The sequence below is a fragment of the Cervus canadensis genome, chromosome 9 (assembly GCF_019320065.1).
Source record: "Cervus canadensis isolate Bull #8, Minnesota chromosome 9, ASM1932006v1, whole genome shotgun sequence".
NCBI classification, from domain to species: Eukaryota; Metazoa; Chordata; class Mammalia; order Artiodactyla; family Cervidae; genus Cervus; species Cervus canadensis.
This window is the reverse complement of record NC_057394.1, coordinates 76,151,209-76,176,521: the sequence shown is the minus strand read 5'-3', so window position 1 is coordinate 76,176,521 and position 25,313 is coordinate 76,151,209. Positions and strand designations below refer to the sequence as shown.

At 35.0% G+C, this 25,313-nt stretch overlaps 1 protein-coding gene across 6 annotated transcripts in view; it reads left to right on the top strand.

The window, feature by feature from the left end:
* PDS5B (PDS5 cohesin associated factor B) overlaps nucleotides 1–25,313 on the top strand; it is a 172,379-nt gene that overhangs the window by 108,859 nt on the left and 38,207 nt on the right. For all 6 annotated transcript variants that reach the window (XM_043477450.1, XM_043477452.1, XM_043477451.1 and 3 more), the window contains exons 20-23: nucleotides 9,100–9,223; nucleotides 12,456–12,614; nucleotides 21,622–21,690; nucleotides 23,341–23,477. In XM_043477450.1, the coding sequence (XP_043333385.1) occupies nucleotides 9,100–9,223; nucleotides 12,456–12,614; nucleotides 21,622–21,690; nucleotides 23,341–23,477 (489 nt within the window). The remainder of the gene's footprint in view (nucleotides 1–9,099; nucleotides 9,224–12,455; nucleotides 12,615–21,621; nucleotides 21,691–23,340; nucleotides 23,478–25,313) is intronic.

Genomic DNA, 25,313 nt, shown 5'->3' with positions numbered 1-25,313 from the left:
CCTTATTTTTCTGTAGCAGAGCTAAAGGAAAGACTTTGTGGTCGTACCTTTTTTCTCTGGGTTTAATAGGCGTATAGCTTTTCGGTGAGGTAAGGCTTAGAGTTGTGAATCAAATGTCTTATTACCGACTTTACAGGAAAAGAAAAAAGTAAGTGCTGACCTACTAAACTAAAATGATGGTGGATTATGGGTTCCATTCTGTCTCAGTAAATTTCTCAGGAATCTGGCTCACCCGAAAATAGTTAGAGGTACCAACACTGAGGGTCCCCTATAACATAGGATATGGTCATAGTCCAAGTGAAGCTGGTTCTCAATGGGAGGAGCTTAAGCAAACTTGGAGAGAAATTAAACAGAAATAAAGTACTCACTACCTTTATTCCCACCTACCTTCTCCATGCTGCTTATCCATTTGATTAAGCAAGTGTAATTTCAGTTGGGAGTTCTGATGTTATTTTTTTGAAAGATGTGTCCAATGTTTAATCATCAGGGAGACACCACCTACATTTTTGTTTAAATGGCAGAGCCAAAAGGAATTTCTTTTATTTAAAGATTAATTAATAGGATACAGATAGACAAACAACAGATCCTTTGAGGATATTTTAGTGTTCAAAAGATAGGTGATTAACACTAGGAGGAATGAAATTTTTGTTGGGTAAAAGAATTTTAGACTTATGTTCTAAGCTGCCAAGAAAATTAAGCAGCAAATGACATCTGGGAAAAAAGGAACAAAAATAATCTACCATAAAAAGAGAAATAACAGAACTGAGGATAAAGAGGAGCAGAAACATATTTCTGTTACAGAATGAAATTTATTATAAACAGCAAGGAGCAGAGTAAGCAATATTGAAAATGTAATCAGGAAGGTTTCTGTTGAACTTAAGGAAATTGCATAGAACATGGGTATAGTGGGCAAAGAAATAAATGCAGATAAAGAGAATTGCAGATGATGGAAAGTCATGATTGGTTTCTGTGGAGAAGACAACAGTATAATGGAAAGTGGAAAATTTTTAAAAAATAATTGTAATGAGTAATAATAATGAATGAAAATGTGAATCTGGAAATGAAGAGGACTCATGTTGTAGGAAGGTATTGATAGCTTACTATGAATGGTGTTGGATTTGTGATCTCCAAAGAAGATTTAGCTTCAGTACCAGGGACCAGGCTTGATCACTCAAGAGCTTTTGTGCAGCATAGTTTTATTAAAGTGAAAAAGGACAGAGAAAGCTTCTGACATATTCATCAGAAGGGGGACAGAGAGTGCCCCCCGCCCCCCCAATAATCTTATTAAGGCCTCATACACTTTTTCCCAGAAACACTCCCACATCATATATCTTAAATTAGCAAGATTAGAGCTAACAATAGAAAGGTCTTAAGAGACCTGCTCCCATAACATACACATCTCAAGGTAACAAGTCAGAAGGTTGCTGTTAAGAAGGACAAACATATCCTCAGGCAAGATACATTGTTATATTGACTAAGACAAAAGTGAAAGAAAGTGAAGTCAGTTCAACTCTTTGAGACCCTGTGGACTGTTGCCTACCAGGCTCCTCCCTCCATGGGATTCTCCAGGCAAGAATACTGGAGTGGGTTGTCATTTCCTTCTCCAGGGCATCTTCCTGACCCAGGGATGGAACCTGGGTCTCCCACATTGCGGGCAGACACTTTAACCTCTGAGCCAAAGTTTCTCCTTTTCTTCTCCTTGAAATCCCCAGACCCATTTCTCCTTCTCGAGGGCTCTGGACCTCTTCCTCACTGGCCCTGGACTCCTTATCAACCTACCTAAGGATTAGCTCTCTCAATATCCTAATGTGATTTACTGAATTTTCAGAGATTATGGAAGTGATTTCATAAATATCAAGGGGGAAAAAAAAAAGGTAAATCATGTACAACAGAACAGTAACGGGGCTGACGTTTCTTTTCAACCACGTAAGATTTCCACAGTTAATGATTCAACAGTTGCAAAGTTTTGATCAGAAAATAAATGTAACTAAAGTTTTTCCTAATTAGCTAAGTTGTGCTAAGGGCAAATGAAGGATTTTCTTTGAAATTCAAGGATTTAGAAAACGTGTTATCCCCTTTTTATTGTGAGGTCACTCTTTCTACCAAGTCATGTGCCTTTTCCCCTTTGCATTCACTTATGCTTATGCCCTTAAATCAAACTTATTGTTTTCTTATTTGCATATCTGATTCTCTTTTCTCACCATTTAAATTTCAGTATTCAAGTTTTAGGTGTGGCTATATCTATGTTTTAGATATTTGAAAATCTGAATATTTAAAGGGTGATGTAAATAAATAAAATTGGCTCAGGAAGAAGGAAGGGGAAAAAATCCTAATAGGCTATAATTATAAAAGAATTTCAGAAAATTACCCTCTAATAATAATAAGGGCCAATGAGAGTTATGTTAAAGTGCGTATTTCAAATATATCTATATCTGTGTGTGTGTGTGTAAACCATGCAGAAATTCTAAGTCTTTTTAATTGTTCCAGACATGAGGGGGAAAGGAAAACATTTAGCTATAAAGCCAAGATAACTAGTCGGAATGCTAAAACCTGATAAAAGATATCCCTCCAAAAGAAAACTGAGACAAATTTTATTGATACTGATGAAAATTGTATGCAAAAAGAGAATTTACTATAGTAAAGCAAGAATACACTATGGCCAAATGTTGGTTAATTCCAGGAATATAAAAAGGGTTACTACTAGAAGAAAACCTGATATTCTTGTTATAATTCATTATATAAATGAGTAAAAGGGAGAGGCCACACAATAGATCTTTTTGACAGATGCTGAAAGGGCTTCCAGTAAAAAGGAAAATCAGTTTACTTACAGTTAAACCCAATAAAACAGGATTTTAATGCGTTCATACTTCTCAAACCAATGAAAGTGAAAGTGAAGTTGCTCAGTCTTGTCTGACTCTTGGGACGTTATGGACAGTAGCCTACCAGGCTCTTCTGTCCATGGAATTTTCCAGGCAAGAGTACTGGAGTGGGTTGCCATTTCCTTCTCCAAATATCTCAAACCAGTATCTACCACCATATGGTAAAACACAAGCATTCCCAGTAAAATCAGGAGCAGGGTGAGAAAATACACTAACTCTGCCGTGATTTAACATTGTTTTGAAAGCATTAGCCAATATAATTACATAAGAAAATAAAATTAAAAGGTACAGTTGTTGGAAAAGAGGAAGCAAAGTTACCATATTTCTAAGAGAAAAATCCAAGAGAATCAACTGCGGAACTACTAAAAACAAGATGGCCATAATGAGTATCTAGAAATCCACAGCTCTCTTTATATCCCACTAATAATCATTTAGAAAATATTATAGGAGTAAAAAAATCAGAAGATTTAAAAGCCAAGTGTATGAGAAATTTACAACTCTGTACTGTCTCTATAGTAGTGAGGAGTATAATATTTAACAAAGAAATTAGTCAGGAAAACTTAAATCACTGAATAAGAAACTGGCAAGCAGTTTTAAAAAGAAAAATTAATGTAGACTACTTACTTGATTTTACATATATTCTGGATGAGCCAGAGATTCTTTATTTCTTTATTTAATAATCTAAGATTTTATTTAAAAACTTTTTAATCTATGATGATTTTATATATATGTATAAAATGAATTAGTAAAAGTACTAACAACCAGTAGTTTTTTTTCTTTTTAACTTATATTATTGAAGGATAATTGCTTTACAGAATTTTGTTGTTTTCTGTGAAACCTCAACATGAATCAGCCATAGGTATACATATATCCCCTCCCTTTTGAACCTCCCTCCCATCTCCCTCCCCATCCCACCCCTCTAGGTTGACACAGAGCCCCTGTTTGAGTTTCCTGAGCCACACAGCAAATTCCTGTTGGCTATATATTTTACATATGGTAATGTACGTTTCCATGTTACTCTTTACATACATCTCTCCCTCTCCTCCCCTCTCCACATGTCCGTAAGTCTATTCTGTATGTCTGTTTCTACATTGCTGTCTTGTAAATAAATTCTTCAGTACCATTTTTCTAGATTCTGTACATATGTGTTAGAATACAATATTTATCTTTCTCTCTGTCTCACTTCACTCTGTGTAATAGGCTGTAGGTTCATCCACCTCATCAGAACTGACTCAATTGCGTTTCTTTTTATGGTTGAATAATATTCCATTGTGTATATGTACCACAGCTTCTTTGTCCACTCATCTGTCAGTGGGCATCTAGGTTGCTTCCGTGTTCCAGCTATTATTGTAACTAGTGCTGAATGAACAATGGGATATATGTGTCTTTTGCAGTTTTCATTTCCTCAGGCTAATATGCCTAGCAGTGGGATTGCTGGGTAATATGATGGTTTTATTTCTAGTTTTTTAAGCAATCTCCATACCATCTTCCACAGTGACTGTATCAATTTACATTCCCACCAACAGTGCAAGAGTTTTCCCTTTTCTCCACACCCTATCCAGAATTTATTGTTTTTGTTTTTTTTTTTTTGATGATGGCCATTCTGACTGGTGTGAGGTGATATATCATTGTGGTTTTTATTTGCATTTCTCTAATAATGAGTGATGTTGAGCATCTTTTCATGTGTGTGTTAACCATCTGTCTGTCTTCTTTGGAGAAATGTCTGTTTAGGTCTTAGTGGGAACACTTTTTGATTGGGTTGTTTGTTTTTCTGACATAGAGTTATATGAGCTGCTTGTATATTTTGGAAATTAATCCTTTGTCAGTTGTTTCATTTGCTATTATTTTCTCCCGTTCTGAGGCTCATCTTTTCACTCTGCTTATAGTTTCCTTTGCCGTGCAAAAGCTTTTAAATTTAATCAGGTCCCACTTGTTTACTTTTGTTTTTATTTCCTTTACTCTAGGAGGTGGGTCATAGAGGATCTTGCTTTGATTTATGTCGAGTGTTCTGCCTATGTTTTCCCTCTAACAGTTTTATAGTTTCCTGTCTTACATTTAGGTCTTTCATCCATTTTGAGTTTATCTTTGTGTATGGTGTTAGGAAGTGTTCTAACTTCATTCTTTTACCTGTAGCTGTCCAGTTTCCCCAGCACCATTTATTGAAAAGACTGTCTTTGCCCCATTGTATATTCTTGCCTCCTTTGTCAAAAATAAGGTACCCATAGGTGCATGGGTTTATTTCTGGGCTTTCTGTCTTGTTCCATTGGTCTATATTTCTGTTTTTGTGCCAATACCATACTGTCTTGATGACTGTAGCTTTGTAGTATAATCTGAAGTCAGGAAAGTTGATTCCTTCAGCTCCATTCTTCTTTCTCAAGACTTCTTTGACTGTTTGGGTCTTTTGTGTTTCCACATGAATTGTGAAATTTTTTGTTCCAGTTCTGTGATAACTGCCATTGGTAATTTGATAGTGATCACATTGAATCTGTAGATTGCATTTGGTAGTATAGTCATTTTCACAATATTGATTCTTCCTACTCAGAAGCATGGGGTATCTCTTCATCTGTTTATGTCATCTTTGATTTCTTTCACTAGTGTCTTATAATTTTCTGTGTACAGTTCTTTTGTCCCCTTAGGTAGTTTATTCCTAGATATTTAATTCTTTTTGTTGCAATGGTGAATGGGATTGATTCCTTAAGTTCTCTTTCTGATTTTTCATTGTTAGTAATGTAGAAATGCAAGTGATTTCTGTGTATTAATTTTGTATCCTGCCACTTTGTTAAATTCACTGATTAGCTCTAGTAATTTTCTAATATTGTCCTTAGGGTTTTCTTTGTATGGTATTAGGTTATCTGCAAACAGTGAGAGCTTTACTTCTTTTCCAATGTGGATTCTTTTTATTTCTTTTTCTTCTCTGATTGTTGTAGCAAGGACTTCCAGAACTATGTTGAATAATAGTGGTGAAAGTGGAAATGGACACCCTTGTCTTGTTCCTGATGTTAGGGGGAATGCTTTCAGTTTTTCACCATTGAGAATAATGTTTGCTGTATGCTTATCATATATGGCCTTTACTATGTTGAGGTAGGTTCCTATGCCCATTTTTTTGAAGAGTTTTAATCATAAATGGGTGCTGAATTTTGTCAAAGGCTTTTTCTGCATCTATTGAGATTATCATATGGTTTTTATCTTTTAATTTGTTAATATGGTGTATCACATTGATTGATTTGCATATATTGAAGAATCTTTGCATTCCTGGCATAAACCCAACTTGATCATGGTGTATGAGCTTTTTCATGTGTTGCTGAATTCTGTTTGCTAAAATTTTGTTGAAGATTTTTGCATGTAAGTTCATCAGTGATATTGGCCTGTAGATTTTTTTGTGTGTGTGTTGTCTTTGTCTGATTTTGGTATCAGGGTGATGGTGGCCTTGTAGAATGAGTTTGAAAGTGTTCCTTCCTCTAAATTTTTTGAAAGAGGTATAGAAGGCAAGGTATTAGTTCTTCTCTAAATATTTCATAGAATTCTCCTGTGAAGCCATCTGGTTCTGGGCTTTTGATTTTGGGGAGATTTTTGATCACAGCTTCAATTTCAGTGCTTGTGATTGGGTTGTTCATAATTTTGATTTTTTTCCTGGTTCAGTATTGGAAGATTGAAGTTTTCTAAGAATCTATTTCTTTCAGTTTATACATTTTAGTGCCATATAGTTGTTCATAATAGTCTCTTATCATCCTTTGTATTTCTGCATCGTTTCTTGTAACCGCTCATTTTTCAGTTCTAATTTTGTTGATTTGATTCTTCTCTTTTTTTCTTGAGGCTGGTGAAGGGTTTGTCAATTTTGTTTATCTTCTCAAAAACCAACTTTTAGTGTTATAATCTGTAGTATTGTTTCTTTCATTTCTTTTTCATTTATTTCTGTTCTGATCTTTATGATTTCTTTCCTTCTACTAATTTTGGGGTTTTTTTTGTTGTTGTTGTTCTTTTTTTCTGAGTTATTTTAGGTGTAAAGTTAGGTTGTGTATTGGATGTTTTTCTTGTTTCTTGAGGTAGAATTATATCGCTATAAACTTCCCTCTTAGAATTGCTTTTGCAGCATCCCATAGGTTTTGTATTGTCGTGTTTTCATTGTTGTTTGTTTCTAGAAATTTCTTCATTTCCCTTTTGATTTCTTCAATAACCTGTTGGTTATTTAGAAACATGTTGTTTAATCTCCATGTGTTTATGTTTCTTACATTTTTTTTCCTTGTAATTGATACCTAGTCTCATAGTGTTGTGATTGGAGAAGATGCTTGATACGATTTCAGTTTTCTTAAATTTACTGAGTTTTGATTTGTGACCCAAGATGTGGTCTGTCCTGGAGAATGTTCCATGTGCACTTGAGAAGAAGGTGTATTCTTCTGCATTTGAATGAAATGTCCTGAAGATATCAATGACATCTATCTCATATAATGTATCATTTAAGACTTGTGTTTCCTTATTAGTTCATTTAAGACTTGTGTTTCCTTATTAGTTTTCTGTCTTGATGATCTGTCCATTGGTGTGAGTGGGGTGTTAAAGTCTCCAGCTATTATTGTGATACTGTCGATTTCTCCTTTTATGTCTGTTAGTGTTTGTCTTACGTATTGAGGTGCTCCTATTCCAATTGTTATGTCTTCCTCTTGGCTTGATCCCTTGATCATTATGTAGTGTCCTCCCTTATCTCTTGTAAAATTCTTTATTTTAAGGTCTATTTTGTCTGATATGAGGATTGCTACTCCAGCTTTCTTTTGCTTCCCGTTTGCATGGAGTATATTTTTCCATCCTCTAACTTTCAGTCTGTGTGTGTCTTGAGGTCTAAAGTGGGTTTCTTGTAGACAGCATATATATGGGTTGTATTTTTATATCCATTCAGCCAGTCTGTGTCTTTTGGTTGGAGTGTTTAATCCATTTACATTTAAAGTAATTATTGATACATATGTTCTTATTGCCATTTTCTTAATTGTTAGGGGTTGGTTTTGTAGATCTTTTTTCGTCTCTTGTATTTGTTGACTATATAAGTCCCTTTAACATTTGTTGTAGAACTGGTTTGGTGGTACTGAAGAACTTTTGGTGGTTTTGAAGAGCTTTCTACTATTATGTCCAACCCATTTTTCTGTGATACTATTGGTATTTTCATTATCTGTTTGTAGGTGTTTACACTTTAGGGATATTTACCATTTCTCTGTAACAAGAAATACAAAATTTCCTTTCAATTGGTCACTTGTCTTTTTATCATATTTTACTGTTACCTTTTCTGTGACTGCTATTATTATAATGAATTATTTATCTCTAATTGTTTTTTAAACTGGAGCACTGAGTTGGGCAAGGAGAAGAATTCAGAAGTTACTTCCACTGTGAAATAAATGCATAATAGTTGAACTAAGAGATCCTGCCTTATTCAGGACTTTAAGTTATTATATAATGAAGTGATATGATACATGAATGTTCTTCCAGGTAGCTAGATGACACTGCCACTTTGAGAACTGTGGTTAAGTTTTGCTTTACTAGAGTGATCTTATGTAGGCACCGTATGTAAAATTGTAACACTGTCACAAACTTAGGCCTGTCCCCTATTGCTGTCCTGTTTTTCTTCTTTTTCCCCCCCTTTATAGGAGTTACCACAATTTAACATAACAGATGTTTTGCTAACTTAATGTGTTATCATTTGCCTTATCTCTAATATGCTGGTAGAATGAAGACACCAATTTGGGACTTTAAATAGTGCCTGGCATTATAGCAAGTACTCAATTTGTATTGGTTAAATGATCAAATTTCCCCTCATGTAGATTGTTTGGGGATAGATTAAAAGATGAATTGGAAGAGGAAGATACTTGAGAAAGAAGGAGCAATTTATGTCCCATTATGGTGGTCTTACGTCAAAAGCTTAGCTAAAGTGATAACAATGATAATAAAATAGAAAAGGCTAATGGAAATGACATTAAAAAGAAGAAATGGGTTACCATTCTTGTTTGTATTTATAACTAATAAATAAAAAGGAAATGTTATTTGTATTTGTATTATTTTTATATGGATGTTTATAAAGCAAAATTACAGATGATTGAAAATGAGTGAGTAGATGCTGTGACCTTTGTTTCTTTTGTTTCTTACAAAACATTCCTTCAAAAATACAAGCATTAAAGTATCTAGTGGAAATCATAATGATTTTTCTGGTTTATTGTTTTTCTGTAATTTTTTTTTTTTTTAGAGCTTTGCTTCCTGTTTTACATCACAAATCTAAAAAAGGACCCCCCCGTCAAGCCAAATACGCTATTCATTGTATCCATGCAATATTTTCTAGTAAAGAAACCCAGTTTGCACAGATATTTGAGGTAAAAAGAAAAAATTTTTTTGTTTCATGTTGTTAAAAAAATATGAATGAGTTTACGGAATGTTAATGTTTGGAGATGTATCATTTTGTAATTTTCCAAATTTGAATCAGTATAATCAATATTAATGATAGGTTAAAATTTGAAAATATCTGATGATTCAGCTTTTTAATGCGAGCTTTTTCAGAAATCAAGCAGTTGTACAATAGTTTTGATGTTAGTTTATACATTTAGTATTAGGAAACTTTTTTCATTAGTAAATAATTACGTATAAAATCGTAGTTACTCATAATAGGTAATAGGTGAGTATTCTATCAGTGTATAGATTTTGGAAGTTAGATTTCTATACATGAAATACTACTGAAGTGTGTGGGGTTTTGTATATGAATACTAATTTATAATTAGGGTTAAATAAATTTGTACTTTAATGAATGACCTAATTTCATATTAAATTAAAATGTGCCTTTTCCTTTGCAGGGCATGTGATCCACACCCAAAGATCCTTGATAGTTGGTTCTCTCCAAAACACCCACGGCAATTTAGGTACATGGCAGATGGTTTTGGACAGGACCAAATATCGAGGACCTTTGTGTGTAGACCCAAATGTCTTATTGGGTATATTGGGACAGGACCAAATACCTACTGACTGTCTTTTCAGCATGTATTTTATTTTTTCTCTACTTTGAATTACCAGTACCCTTTCTAAGTATGGGAATTTTACTCTAAGTTATTAGAATCAGGGTCTAGCTTTAGCCTTCTTACTGCAAATAGGAGCTAAACAGAAAATTTATAAAAATCTTGTAGTTATAGTCTAGGAGCCTTGAATGAAGTCAAAACAATTTGGAAGTTATGCTGAAACTAACCCACCATAAATACACAGACTTGCTGTCTATTTTAGAAGTATTTATGCTAATTTTGTCATATTTTCATGATTTATATTAAAGGCAGGGTAAAGGAGGAAGAAACGTTTTCTGTGTATTAAACAGCATCTTTGCTATAGATACTCAATCATAATATAATTTAAAAGTTGAGGTGGAGGTATTTTCTATTTTTTTAAATTTTTTAATAAGAGGATGACTTCAGTGGATTCAATGTTGATTTCTAGAAAGCTTTTTTTTTCCCTTGAATAATCTTTTTGTTCTCTCCAATGATGATGAGAAGGAAAATGCTGATAATAGCTTGACTTTATTGGTTACTTTTAATTTTAATATCTGTAACTTCATCTTTACAAGAACCTACCTGGTAATCCTTCTCCTATAACATAGAAGATTGGCTTTCTGAGAAAAGGTTTCATAGACACATCTAACCTTTATCAGATTACTGTTAATACAGAGCTGCTGCTGCTGCTAAGTCGCTTCAGTTGTGTCCAACTCAGTGCTACCCCATAGATGGCAGCCCACCAGGCTCCCCCGTCCCTGGGATTCTCCAGGCAAGAACACTGGAGTGGGTTGCCATTTCCTTCTCCAATGCATGAAAGTGAAAAGTAAAAGTGAAGTTGCTCAGTCCTGTCGACTCTTAGCGACCCAATGGACTGCAGCCTACCAGGCTCCTCCATCCATGGGATTTTCCAGGCAAGAGTACTGGAGAGGGTTGCCATTGCCTTCTCTGGTTAATCCAGGGATTGATCATTAATTTTGGTTTTTCAGAAATAATTTTAATATCTTATTGTGGAAAATTGTCACACAATATAATAAATGAATTGGAAAAAAGTACACTATCAGTTATCTGTAGTGTAAACAAGTTATCACTTAGATGTGCAATGGAGGTATTGAGGGAAGTCATCGAGAACAGCAAGAAGTACTGTCATTACTTTTGACTAAATGAAGCTTTTCATATTGCCCCAGTGTGTTGGAAAAGAACAGTTGTTGCTTTTCAAGCCTAGAATGCTTGGGTGTTCAGTATAGGAGGATACCTACACCTTTATCTCAACCCCATTTCCCCAGCCACCCAGTTTCTTTTCTCAGAGGCAGCCAGTGTTACCAGTTTCTAGTGTACTTTTCAGGAGATACTTTATTCTTATACAAGTAATATAAATACACAAAACACATCTTTTGTCCCCTTCCTCCTCTCCTTATGCCAGTGATAGTGTGCTATAGCCACTCTTCTGATTATCTTATTTTAAAAGTTGAACAATATATTTTAGGTATCAACTATGTGAGTAAATAAGCAGTCTCCTTTTGTTATAGCAAAATGAATATTAAAATAATATTTTTATTTTACTATGAGTAATAAAATAGTTTTATTAGTTATGGTACTTAATACTTGATGCTATAAAAATCCACAAAAATGCTTGTAACTATCCATAATGAAAGCTTTTTTCTTGCTCATGATAAAAGTCCATTTGGGTGTTTTGATTGCATTCTGATCAGTGTTTTATCCGTGCAGACGCTTTTTGACTAGTGGCTTCTCTTTCCTGGTGGCTCAGACAGTAAAGCATCTGCCTGCAATGAGAGACACCTGGGTTCGATCCCTGGGTTAGGAAGATCCCCTGGAGAAGGAAATGGCAATCCTCTCCAGTACTCTTGCGTGGAAAATTCCATGGACAGGGGAGCCTGGTGGGCTACAGTCTATGGGGTCACAAAGAGTCAGACACGACTGAGCAACTTCACTTTCTTTCACTTTTGCTTTTTCTCTTTGAGTCCCATTGGATCCTTTGTATTAAGCCACCAGTGAGTAAAGAGAGAGAGAATGTGGAGAAGATACATTGTTTATGTCTGCCTCAGTTCAGGCATGGCATACCTTACTTTCATCCCCATTCTGGTAACCAGAACTTCTGACTGCACATAGAAGCATCCTTATGCCCAGAAAGCAGAATAGAAGTAGGTATGGGTGAGCCGAAATGGCTGCCCACTCCAGTTTCTTGCCTGGAGAATTCCATGGACAGAGGAACCTCATGGGCTACAGTCCATGCAGTCAAAAAGAGTTGTACACGACTGAGCAACTTTCAGCAGTTGCTGACATATTTATATATGCAGTCATAAAATATATGATACATGATTCTTCATATTGAAATGTTTCTTTACCTACCTCTAAAATGTAATTTGGGAAAAACTGAAAATACTTAGATATGATGCCTTCTAGTCATAAAAGTTGTCAGTAAAAGTTAAATGTAACTTCAACCACTGCTTATACCATGTATTGGAACTTGTGTGGTTTTTAGCATTTGTAGATGAGACATGTGAACAGTTTATTTGCATGTTTATGGAGTTAATCATTTTCCTTTCCTCACTTTCAGCCTCTGCATAAGAGCCTAGATCCGAGCAACCTGGAGCATCTCATCACACCACTGGTGACTATTGGTCACATTGCTCTCCTTGCACCAGATCAGTTTGCTGCTCCTTTGAAGTCTTTGGTAGCTACTTTCATTGTGAAGGATCTTCTGATGAATGATCGGGTAATTTATGTTTTCTAGATGTGTATTCTTCATAATGCTATCTTCTAAAATTTTATGCAACAAGGAGAGAAGTGGGATGATGTAAATTGCACTTCAGTTTGGTTGATTTGTTTTTAGCTTTTCCTATCTTTTTACCGTGCTGCATCTTCATTATAAGTGAAACAACATTGAAACATCTCTTTAGTTGAGCATAGGGCTATGACCTGGAATGCTTTCCTTGAGAAATACAAGATATCACTGGATTCTGTCTATTTCAACTTTATAGGGATGTAGTTTTTTAATGACATCTATTTTTTAAAAAATGTGAAGATTGACAGGTTAGTTTGCAGTATGGTTGTCATGATAGTAGTTGTTGCATTTCATACATACAATAGAGAATTAAAAGATCCCTGAGGGAAAACACTGGGGAAAAAAGTAGTGATTTTCTGTCTCCATTGTGTGAATATTTGGGGCAGGGTATGTTTGGGTGTCTTGGAGAATTGACCCCTACAGTCATGTGGAGTTTTATGCATGTGTTTGTGTATTTTTAGATATACATATGTGTAGAAAAGAATACTGTAAAACTAGGATTTTCAGAATGGTAAATGAGCGTTGGTTTCAGATTAAAGTTACCAGCTGCGTTAGCCCCTAACAAGAGTAGGCCTGTTCTATGACGCATTGACTTCTCTCCGGCTGTGAAAGTTCTAGAATGCATCTTCTTCCAATAGAAGATTGTTTTCTGTGTTGAAAATCTGTTTAGCATAGCCACCTTAATTAATGATCTAAGCTAGATGTTCTGGATAACTTGCTGCAACTTCTGCATCAGTACTTGCTGCTCCACCTTGTACTTCTGTGTCTAGGGATGGCTTCTACAGTATTATGAACCAACCTCTGCTAGCCTCAGATTTTCCTTCTGGAGCCTCCTTAGCTCTCTCAGTCTTCACAGAATTGAAGAGAGTTACAGCCTTGCTCTGGATTAGTCTTTGGCTTAAGGGAATGTTGGGCTAGTTTGATCTCCACTCCAGTCCATTAAACTTTCTCCATATCAGCAATAAGTGTGTTTTGCTTTCTTGTCATTCACATTTTCACTGGAGTAAAATGTGGAGTAGCACTTTTAATTTCCTTCAAGAACTTATCCTTCACATTCACAACTTGGCCCAAGAGGTTTAGTTTTCAGCCAATAGTAGCTTTTGACATGCCTTCATCACTAAGCTTTATCATTTCTAGCTTTTGATATGAAGTTGAGAGATGTGCAGTGCTTCCTTTCACTCGAACATGTACAATCCATGATAGGTTTGCTAATTTTCCCAATTTCTATGTTGTTGTATCTTAGGGAATAGGGTTGCCTGAGGAGAGGGCGAGAGATGGGGAAAAGGCCAGTCTGTATGTAGAGCAGTCAGAACACACAACATTTACTGATTAAGTTCATTGTGTTAATGGGTGTGATTCATGGCACCTCAAAACAGTTACAATAGTACCATTAAAGATCTCTAGTCACTTATCACCATAACAAATGTAATAATAGTGAAATCATTTGGAATACTGCAAGAATTATGAAAATGTGACAGAGATATGAAGTGAGCAAATGCTGTTGGAAAAATAGCACTGATAGATACTTGACACGAACCTTCAATTTGTAGAAAATGGAGTATTTGTGAAGCATATTGAGACAATTTTTGTGTGTATAAAAAAGTATGTCAGACAGTTGGATTACAGTAAAAATAAAATTTGTATATTTAGAGTGTGTAATTAGAACTACAGTAAGATAGGAAAGAGAATATGAAACAGAAATAGTATTTGAAGTGATAATGCCAGAAAATTTTTCAAAATTTATGAAAGACATCAAAGCTATGCATTCAAGAAGAGATGCAAACCCCAAGTAGGATCAGTATAACACAAAGCTTACTAGATACATCATAGTAAACCTAGAACCAATCAAAATAGAAAGGATTAAAAGCATTCATGCAGACAGACAGAAAACCTTCCAGGGAACAAGACTGTCAAGAGAAAAAATTAGAAGATGGAAGATAATGGGATAATATCTTCAAATTATTGATTGGAAGAAAAGTACCAATCTGGATTTCTAAACCTGGAGAAAATAGCCTTTAAAAAGGGAATGCAACATAAACACATTTTCAGACAAAAACTGAGAAAATGAGAAAATAATTGCAAATCATGTATCTAATATGTCCATATTGTGTAAATACACATATAGCTCAATAGCAGAAAAAGAGTTTGATTAAAAAATAGGCCAAAAAAAAAAAAAAAAAAAAAGGCAGAGGCAACATTTTTCCAAAGAACACAAACAAGTCATCAGTAATTGTATGAAAAGTGCTCAACATCAGTAATCACCAGAGAAATGCAGATCAAAACTACAGAAAGATAGGACTTCACTTCTCTTAGAATGACTAATATAAAATAGACAGATAATAAGTGTTGGTGAAGATGTGAAGAGAAGGAACCCTTTTGCACTGTTGGTGTGAATGTAAAATGAAAAACAGTATGGAAGATCTTCCAAAAAATTAAAAATAGGAAACAAAAAAGAAAATTGAAGCACCACATGATTCAGTAATAAATACTTCAGAGTATTTATCTGAAGGAAATACGAACACTAATTCAAAAAGATCTCTGCACCCCCATGTTCAATGCAGCATTATTTATAGCAATCAAGACATGGAAGCAACTCAAGTGTCCATCTAATGGATGAATGGATAGAGGAAAAGTGGTGTATATATACAATGTAACATTGATCAGTCATTAGAAAAAGGAAAAAGTCCTGGCATTTGTGACAGCATGGATGAACCTTGAGGGCATTATGCTGAGTTAAATAGACAAAGATGAATACTGTGTGATGTTCCTTACATGCAGTATCAAATCTAAAAAACCCCAAGTAACAGCAACAAAAACTCAAACTCATAGGTACAGAGATCTGGTGGTAGTTGTCAGAGGCTAGGGATGAAGGATGTGTGAATTGGGTAAAGGAATTCTAAAGGTACAGACTTCAGTTATAAAATAAGTCAAAGAATGTAATGTACAGCATGGTGACTATCATTATTAATACTGCCTAATATATCTGACAGTTTCTGCTGAGAGTAGGTCTGAAAATGTCTCATCATAGGAAAAAAATTGTAGCTGTGTTGTGATGGGTGATAACTAGACTTACTGTGGTGATCATTTCACAATATATGTAAATATTGAATCATTGTACCTCTAGAACTGATATGTCATATGCCAATTATATCCTTTTTAAGAAAGAGAATTATTAATTTGAAAAAAAAAGTGAAAAATGAACTGGCAGAATGGGAGAAAATATTTGAAAATCATATATATCTGATAAGAGACTTAAAACTCAACAAGACAAACAGCTTAGTTTTCTTTAAATGGGCGAAAGACCTGAATAGTCATTACTATTAATAGTTATTATAGCTTTTTCATTTATATTTTTGTATTAAGGTTTGTTCATTGTTTTTCTAGACATGATGCTGTTGCACGCTTAATAGACCAAATTATTGTGTAAACAACTTTTTGTACACAGGAAAACCAAGACATTTGTAACTTGCTTTATTGCAACACTTGCCTTATTGTGGTTGTTTGGAACCATACATGCAGTGTCTCTGAGGTATACCTGTTTCTGCCCGCTCATGCTTCATCTTTGCTTTCTTCTGACCCATCTTTGAATTTACTCATCCTCTCTTCAGATTTGTCGAGTCTCATGTTACACCCATAAAATTGAATTCTTAATTGCACTGTTTATATAGTTTTTTCCTGTAATTTCCTTAGAGTTTTTAAATAAAATTTTTAGTTCCCTGCCAGAATTCTTTTTCTTACCATTTAATCTTTCAGCACCTCTAATTACGTTAAAATTTATGTGAGTTAGTCTCAGTATCTGTCTCCAGTGGCTCTTTTTCTTTGTCTGGTTTTCACTTGATTGCTGGTCAGGTCTTACCTTGCACACGTTCTTGTTGATTGAGCCTGCACACTTTTTGTACGAAAAGTTATAGAGATCATTTGAAGCTCTGGATGATTTTATAATTCTTCCAAAGAATATTCATTTTTGCTTCTGATAGGCAGTTGAGCTACTCTGAAATAATTTTCATTCAATCAAGAATGCAGTGATTGGAAGCTGGGCTTCAGTTTTTGACAGGTGATTGTCTTTCTGATCACTTTTATGTTTAGGGTGTTTTTATTTGGGATCCACCCAAAAGTCTAGGTTGCTTAACGAGTCAGTCAGTCAGTTCAGTCACTCAGTTGTGTCTGACTCTGTGATCCCATGAACCACAGCACACCAGGCCTCCCTGTCCATCACCAACTCCCGGAGTCCACCCAAACCCATTTCCATTGAGTCGGTGATGCCATCTAACCATCTCATCCTCTGTCGTCCCCTTTTCTCTTGCCCTCAATCTTTCCCAGCATCAGGGTCTTTTCAAATGAGTCAGTTCTTTGCATCAGGTGGCCAAAGTATTGGAGTTTCAGCTTCAACATCAGTCCTACCAGTGAACACCCAGGACTTCTCTCCTTTAGGATGGACTGGTTGGATCTCCTTGCAGTCCAAGAGACTCTCAAGAGTCTTCTCCAACACCACAGTTCAAAAGCATTAATTCTTTGGCACTCAGCTTTCTTTATAGTCCAACTCACATCCATACATGACCACTGGAAGAACCATAGCTTTGACTAGATGGACCTTTGTTGGCAAAGTAATGTCTCTCCTTTTTAATATGCTGTCTAGGTTGGTCATAACTTTCCTTCCAAGGAGTAAGCGTCTTTTAATCTCATGGCTGCAATCACCATCTGCAGTCATTTTCGAGCCCCGAAAAATAAAGTCAGCCACAGTTTCCACTGTTTGCTCATCTATTTGCCATGAAGTGATGGGACTGGATGCCATGATCTTAGTTTTCTGAATATTGAGCTTCAGGCCAACTTTTTCACTCTCCTCTTTCACTTTCATCAAGAAGCTCTTTAGTTCTTCTTCACTTTTTTGCCATAAGGGTGGTGTCATCTGCATATCTGAGGTGATTGATATTTCTCCTGGCAATCTTGATTCCAGCTTGTGCTTCTTCCAGCCCAGCATTTCTCATGATGTACTCTGCATATAAGTTAAATAAGCAGGGTGACAATATACAGCCTTGACGTACTCCTTTCCTATTTGGAACCAGTCTGTTGTTCCATGTCCAGTTCTAACTGTTGCTTCCTGACCTGCATATTGGTTTCTCAAGAGGCAGGTCAGGTGGTCTGATATTCCCATCTCTTTCAGAATTTTCCACAGTTTATTGTGATCCACACAGTCAAAGACTCTACTTTTTATTGGACTCAGAATTTCTTTTTTTTTTTTCCTTCTAGCTCTGTGACAGTGATGCAAAACATCGCTCAACCTTTAAACCTCTTTCATTTTCAGAATCAGCCATCATTTATATATCAGAAAAGCAGTTTTAATGCCAGGCTCACATCTCAGTTATTCTCTTTTCAATACCCTTGAACTGTTAGCATCTAGTGGTGTTACTCTTCAAACTTTTCTTCTGTTTTTCTCCTGCCCCAGCTAACCACAAAGCACCATTTTACCATATGTTTATCTCAAAACAGTGTACTTGTTTAGTTTTGCTTGTTCCTAAGGTTTATGGATTATTTTATACCATATATTGATATATTCTTGGGTGACTTGCTATCTTCATTATGGATTTGTTTCTTAGAATAACCCTTGATGTTGAATCTAGCTGTAGTTCATTCATTCACTACTCTGTATTACATCATTGTGTGAAGTATATCTCATTTTCTTAATGGAAACATGGTATATTTCCATTTCTTTCTTGTTTTAAATAGTACTCTGTGCCTTTTTTTTTTTTTTTCTTTTTTATATAGCCTTCTGATGCATATGAGTACAAATTTCTCCAGGTTACATTTACAAGAGTGGTATACTTCTGACCATCAGTCTGTACATTTAATTTTTCACTTTATTGCTGAAGTATTTTTCAGACTGGTTGTAAAACCTTATTTTCCTTTCAGCTGCATATGACATTATTGTCAGATTTCTTAAGTTTTGTCCATCTAATAAATACAAAGTAGTATCTCTTAATTTGCATTTCCCTGGTTACTAAGAATATTTATGTCTAGTCATCATTCTTGTTGGCTCTTCTGAAATTCCTCTTGATGTCTTTTGCCTTTTTTTCTTTCTTGGGTTGTTTATGTTTTTCTCACAGGTAATCTTTACACACTTAATATTTTTTTCAGTTACATGTTGAAGTATGTTCATAAAATGTGTAAAATCTCATTTATGGTATGTCTTTCTATTCCCTTCATAGTGTCCTTTGAACAAAAGTTATTAATTTTAATCTAACTAAATTTATCATTCTTTTCTCTTGTAGTTAGTGCTTTTTATGTCTTGTTTAAGAAATTATTTCCTATGCCATTGTCATAAAAATAGTCTCTCATACGTTGTTTTAAAAGTTTTAAGGTTTTCTTTTCACACATAAAAATTTTAATCCATCTGGTATTGATGTTTTTGCTTTTTTTGTATGCTATGACTCAAGAACTCCATTTCTTTCTATTCTCCATTAGGAGAACCAACTTTCCCAGCAGAATTTATGGAGTGATTTCTCCTTCTTCCAGTCATCTGCAGTGCTATCATTCTTACACAGCCTCTATTTTTTTCCCATTGCTTAATTAGTTTGCTTATCTACAATGTGTCTTCTATTAAAATTTTGTAGTTTTCTCTGTAAGCAGATTTAAATATTTCTCTTATACAGCTTTGTTAGAATTCAGTTTTAAGAATTATGTTGTTGGTGGTGAATTTGGGCAGTTATAGTTTTTATCTTATTACCTTGTGCTAAACTCTTTTTCACTTTTCATCATTATTACGAGAAAGGTCCATTTTGATTGTTTCCTTATCCGTAAATATTGCTACATATTTTCTCATATTTCTACATGTATTTCCTATGCTTACTTTTTTTCATCTCAGCTTCATCTATCAGTTTTTGAAAGAGGTATATTCAAGTGTTCAGTTGTGATGATGTAGTTTCTAATCTTTTTTAAAAAAATCATTTTTGGTTATTTGACATTATCCTGCTAGTTTTATAGATGTTCATAATCTTGTATTTTATAAGATCAAGTAAAAATATGTCACTAACCTTTTTATTAAAATATTAGTATCCCATTTAACTCCATACCCCATTTATATGCTTTTTCATCTTGACTAGTATTTTTGTCCATTAGTCTTAGATTTTTTGTTTGTTTTAGTTTTGTTGCATCTATTATGGTTTTATTATTTTTGAACCTGTTTATTGATCTTATATTTTTTATTTTATATTTGTAATAATTTATGCTGATTGAATTTTCTTGTGAATTTAATATTTATGTGGAAGGCATCTTTGAATTCTTTCAAACTGGCTTGTAATTTGAAAGATTTCTGAAAATATTTTTCTCCCTATTCTTAAATATTAGAATTCTATTTTTCAACTTTCTCGGCTGTGGAAAATTCAGAACATTGTTTTTTGGTATGTAGTCTTGCCACCAAGAAATCTGAAGTTGATGTGGTTCTTGTTTCTTTTTTGGTAGGTTCCTCCATGGGAGCTTTGGGATTTTTTTGGGATATTCTTAGTTCAGAAATTTCGTCAGTGTGTTTCTAATGAAATTCTTTTTTTCCTTATTTTCACTTCATGCTTTGAAGGTGCTTCTCTACTCAAGACTTGGTCCTTAAACTATTTGTAAATAGCTCTGTGTTTGGGGAGCTTGCCTTCTGTATTGGAACTTCCTGTCCTGTTGCCAGAAGGTTATCGGAGGTGCTTTTTGATTTCTGTTTCCAACTGGAAATTGTGCATGTCAAGTTGAGGTGAAAATGGGATCTCCTATGTTCCAAGACTGGGTTCAGCTCTTTGGTCACCTTACTTAATTGCCTGGCTGCTACTGTAAATTCTCATCTCTCAATACTTTCAGTTTATCATCTCAGTGTTACTCTATGATTGTTCTAAAAAGAGGACTTTTTGAAGCGTGTTTTCTGTGTTTTTCTGGAGATGTCAATCCTCTAGCTCTGTTTTTTTTCCCCCCTGTATATTTTCTGTTTTTTGAAACTTTTCTATGATTTTGGTTTTGTTTTCTGGGCTTCCGTGGTGGCTCAGCCGGCAAACAGTACACAATGCAGGAGACCTGGGTTTGATCCCTGGGTCAGGAGGATACTCTGGAGAAGGGAATGGCTACCCACTCCAGTATACTTGCCTGGAAATTCCTTGGACAGAGGATCCTGGCTGGCTGCAATCTATGGGGTCACAAAGAGTTGAACACGACTAACACTTTCACTTTTTAGCTTCCCAGCCCAGCTAACAGGGTAAGGAGGATGGGTGTGGGGTGGGGTGTGTGGGTGTGAGTGTGTGTTGTCTTTAAGTAGGAAGATACTAATGTGTGTTTTCTGTAACTTCAGCTGCAAACCTTTATGTTTGTTCCCTGCTCAAGACTTTTTGCAGCTACCTTTCCCCTTGTTTGTTAACTATAGCTGACCATTGAGCAAAATAAAAGTTAAAGCTGCCAACCCTTGTGTTGTGGAAAAAATCTTTTTTATAATTTATAGTCAGCTCTCTGTATGTGGTTCCTTGGGCATTTGTGATTCAGTCAAACATAGATTGTGTATTGTGTATTACTGTAGTATATATTCACTTAAAATTTACATGTTGGTGGACCTGCACAGTTCAAACTTGTCTTATTCAAGGGCCATCTGTATCCTTTTTGGCTCCATTGATTTTTATCCTATTTCTTGCTGGTTGTCTTAAATAAATGAAACATTAGTCTTAAAGGGGGTTAAGCAAAGAAGTATACATAAGTTGTTGAAGTCAGTCCTATCTCATACCTGCAAAGAACCAACTGGTGCTGGAGGCAGAAGGTTCATTTGGGTGCTGGTGAAGACAGGGCCTTCAACCTTTTTGCGTAAGTAACAGAAAACATAGTCATATGTAATGACTGTTGCTGCAGAAGGTAAAGATTTCATTCATTCTCTAAATATTAATTACACATGAGAATTTGTATCTTAAAGTCCTTAATTTTTGTTTAGCTTCCAGGAAAAAAGACAACTAAGCTTTGGGTTCCAGATGAAGAGGTTTCACCTGAAACAATGGTCAAAGTGAGTGACATGCACAGATCTGTTGATTTTAATCTATTTAATATACCCTATTATTATTATATTATAGGTTTTAATAGTTCCTGTTATAAAGATATGGCTATTGAAGTAATTCAGGTTTTTATGTTTATTTTCTGACATCCTTTGGGCCTTGAGAGTATAGGGCAATACTGAGAAACCTGAGACTTTGGGCAGCTGCACCTAATCTAGTTTGGAAAATAAAAAGAGTTTGAAAACTCCTTCCATGTTTCTTTTTCTTAGATATCAATATTTTAATGGCAAAAGACAATGCTGACTTTAAGTACCTTCTCCTTTCAGTGAAGATGGTCATCCAGGTTTTAAGACTGTTCCTCAGGGCTTCACAGGTGACGCTAGTGGTAAAGAATCAGCCTGCCAACACAAGAGAAAGAATCTGCCTGTCACTGCAGGAGATGAGGGTTCGATTCCTGGGTCAGGAACATACCCCGGAGGAGGAAATGGCAACCCATTTCCAGTATTCTTGCCTGGGAAATCCCATGGACAGAGGAGCCTGGCAGGCAGCAGCCAGTAGAGTCACCAAAGAGTTGGGCACAACTGAGCATGCGCACACATCTTTTCCATGGGATTTGATAAACTTTTTTATTAAAAAAATTCAACCTGTAATTTCTTGAGTTAGGAGTCATATGTAAAAGATTGCTTATCGCTTCTGTAGGAGTATTACTTCTCTAAAACCGTATGTAGTCTGTAATATAGACCTCATATCAATCTGCTGCCCAAGGTGTAAAGGCCAAGAACAAATACATTAAATATTGTTTTTCTAATTATAATTTCTTATAAATAATTTTGTTGTATATTTATGTTTCATACTGTGAACTACTTTTTCACATTATTGCAGTTTTCAGATTCTGATACTATTTCTCCGGACCTGTAGGGCAGTCTTCCTTTAGCATCATTGAATGATGCTGGAAACTTTTGAGTTCTAGTATGAACCAGTTTTCTCTGCATTGGTCTCAAGTACCAGTTTTGTATAGATGGACAACACTGTATTAGAAGGCAGGCCACCTGCACTTAAGTTCATGGTTGTGAAGTGGCCAAGGAAGAGAATCTGAAGAGTGTAAGCCACATACCACTGTCTAAAACCCATTTAGCTCTGAAGCTTCAGATCTATAAAAAGTAAGATAATATGTAAAAAATAAAATGTGTTGCACCCCTTCAGAAAGGTTTGTTCCAAATATTAGAGGCAGTAATAGGTATTAAAGTACTGATATTGATAGTAAGTACTTCATAATTATGAAAAATGCAGTACAGATGTAAGGTGGTATAAACTCTTAGACACAAAAGATGGAATATGATTTGCATTTGGGAACTTCATGGATTAGGGAAGTTAGCATGATTTTACTGTGGATTCTAAAGGGTAGAGTGTTGGAGAAACATTTTTTAAAAAGCGGGAAGAACCAGTTTTTAGATAAATCATTCATTTGTCAATTACCAGGAGGTGGAACATGAGACATTTTTAAAACATTTAAAGTTATCTTCACACATGCAAATAAAAATAATTTTTTCTTTCCTTTTCTTAAAACACGTCTATTAAAAACATTTTTTCATTCTTTCTCAAAGCTAATGTAGAGTTTCTTTGAACAGTAGCAATGTTGTGTCAATTTGTATTTTAAATAGATTCAGGCTATTAAAATGATGGTTCGATGGCTACTTGGAATGAAAAATAATCACAGTAAATCAGGAACTTCTACTTTAAGATTGCTCACAACAATATTGCACAGTGATGGAGACTTGACAGAACAAGGGAAAATTAGGTATGTAATTACAGCTTCAGCATTCTTTGGATTACACAGTATGTTAACATCTGATGTAAGTTTTGAATGATGGTTTCTTTTTAAACAAAATAATACAGATTTGTAGATATGCATATATTTTTATCGTAATAGGCTTTTGTATAGTGGTTGTTTCAAAATGACAGTCCCATGTCTAGTGCAGATTACTGCTGAATGCTTTTAAGTATTTTTAACAGTAGATGTTTACTTTTTTTAATACCTCATGTGAAATTGTTAATGTACCAATCAGTAACTGGTGTTTTACATTCTTGTTAATATCTAAATGCAAAAGAACAGACTGAGTAGAAAGCAACTTACCTGAATCTGTTTCCAGAAGTGGTGTTGTTGTTGTTCTGTTGCTAAGTTGTGTTTGACTCTTTGTGACCCCACGGACTCCAGCACACCAGACTCCTCTGTCCTCTGCTGTCTCCTGGAGTTTGCTCAGACTCATGTCCATTGAGCTGGTGATGCTGTCTAATCATCTCATCCCCTGCCACCCCCTGCTCCTATTGACATCAGTCTTTCCCAACATCAGGGTCTTTTCTGATCGAATTGGCTCTCCAGAAGCAAAAATATATGCATATGTGGAAAATGGAAAATGCACTTGACACAAAGTATTAAAAATACAGATACTTTTTTGTTTGTTTTTAGTTTGTTTTGTTTGAAAGATGTATAGTCTAGTGACTGAAAACATGAACTCTGGATTCCAGATTCAAATCCTGGGACCACATCTTAGCAGCTTGGTACCTTTCAACAAGTTACTTTAACTGCTCTGTATCTCAGTTTCTTCAGCTATAAAACAGAGATGATGATTAATGCCTGTCTCATCTATTATGACAATCAAATAAGTTAGTATATTTAATGTATTTAAAACACTGCCCAGCACAAAGTAATTAGATATATTGATGGTAGTGGTTATGTCAGAATTAGCTAAAATTTAGAAGTTTGTCCTCTGTGAAAATACAGGTGCCATTTATAGCATCTTTTTGGTAGTTAAAAATGTGAGAGTAACTTCCCCCACCTTTTGTGTGTGTGTGTGTGTGTGTGTGTGTGTGTGTGTGTACACACACATCTAGCATAAAATCTTTAGGATCAAATATGAATGGTAATTGTCAGCTGCTTAATACTTTGCCATCTTTGCTTCATTTCTTATATGTTTTGCTCATACAGTACTTTTTGCATAGAATATTAGCATTAACACAGTCTTCTCAAACAGATCAAATAAAAAGAAAATTCTGTAAGGTATTCCACATGTATTACCTTTTCAGTAAAATTAGTTATCTCTACCTTCTACTCATAATTTATGTTAGCATCCAAGAGTTACATAATAATTAGAAAAATTTCCTTAGTATTAATACATTTTATCTCAGATTTACTAATTAAATTATTTATGTGCATACTTAGGTCTCATGTCACCTGTTTTTATGCATAGTATTCTTTAACAAAATCACATGTGTCCTTGAATTCTATAAGTGTGTGTGAATTACATTGGGTCTGTCTGCTTTAAAAAAATTTAGTGAAGAACAGTGTGGTATAATAGTGTGTCAATTTCTGCTGTACATCAGAGTGATGCAGTTAAATACACATATATGTATATATGCCTTTTCATATTCTTTTGCATTGTAGTTTGTCACAGGATATTGAATATAGTTCCCTGTGCTATACAGTAGGACCTTGTTGTTTATCCATCCTATAGCTAAAAGTTTGCCTCTGCTAATCCCAAACTCCCAATCCTTTTCTCCTCTACACCTCTTCCCCCGGCAACCGCATGGCTTTTTTCTATTTCTGTAAGTTTGTTTTTGTTTTGTAGATATGTGA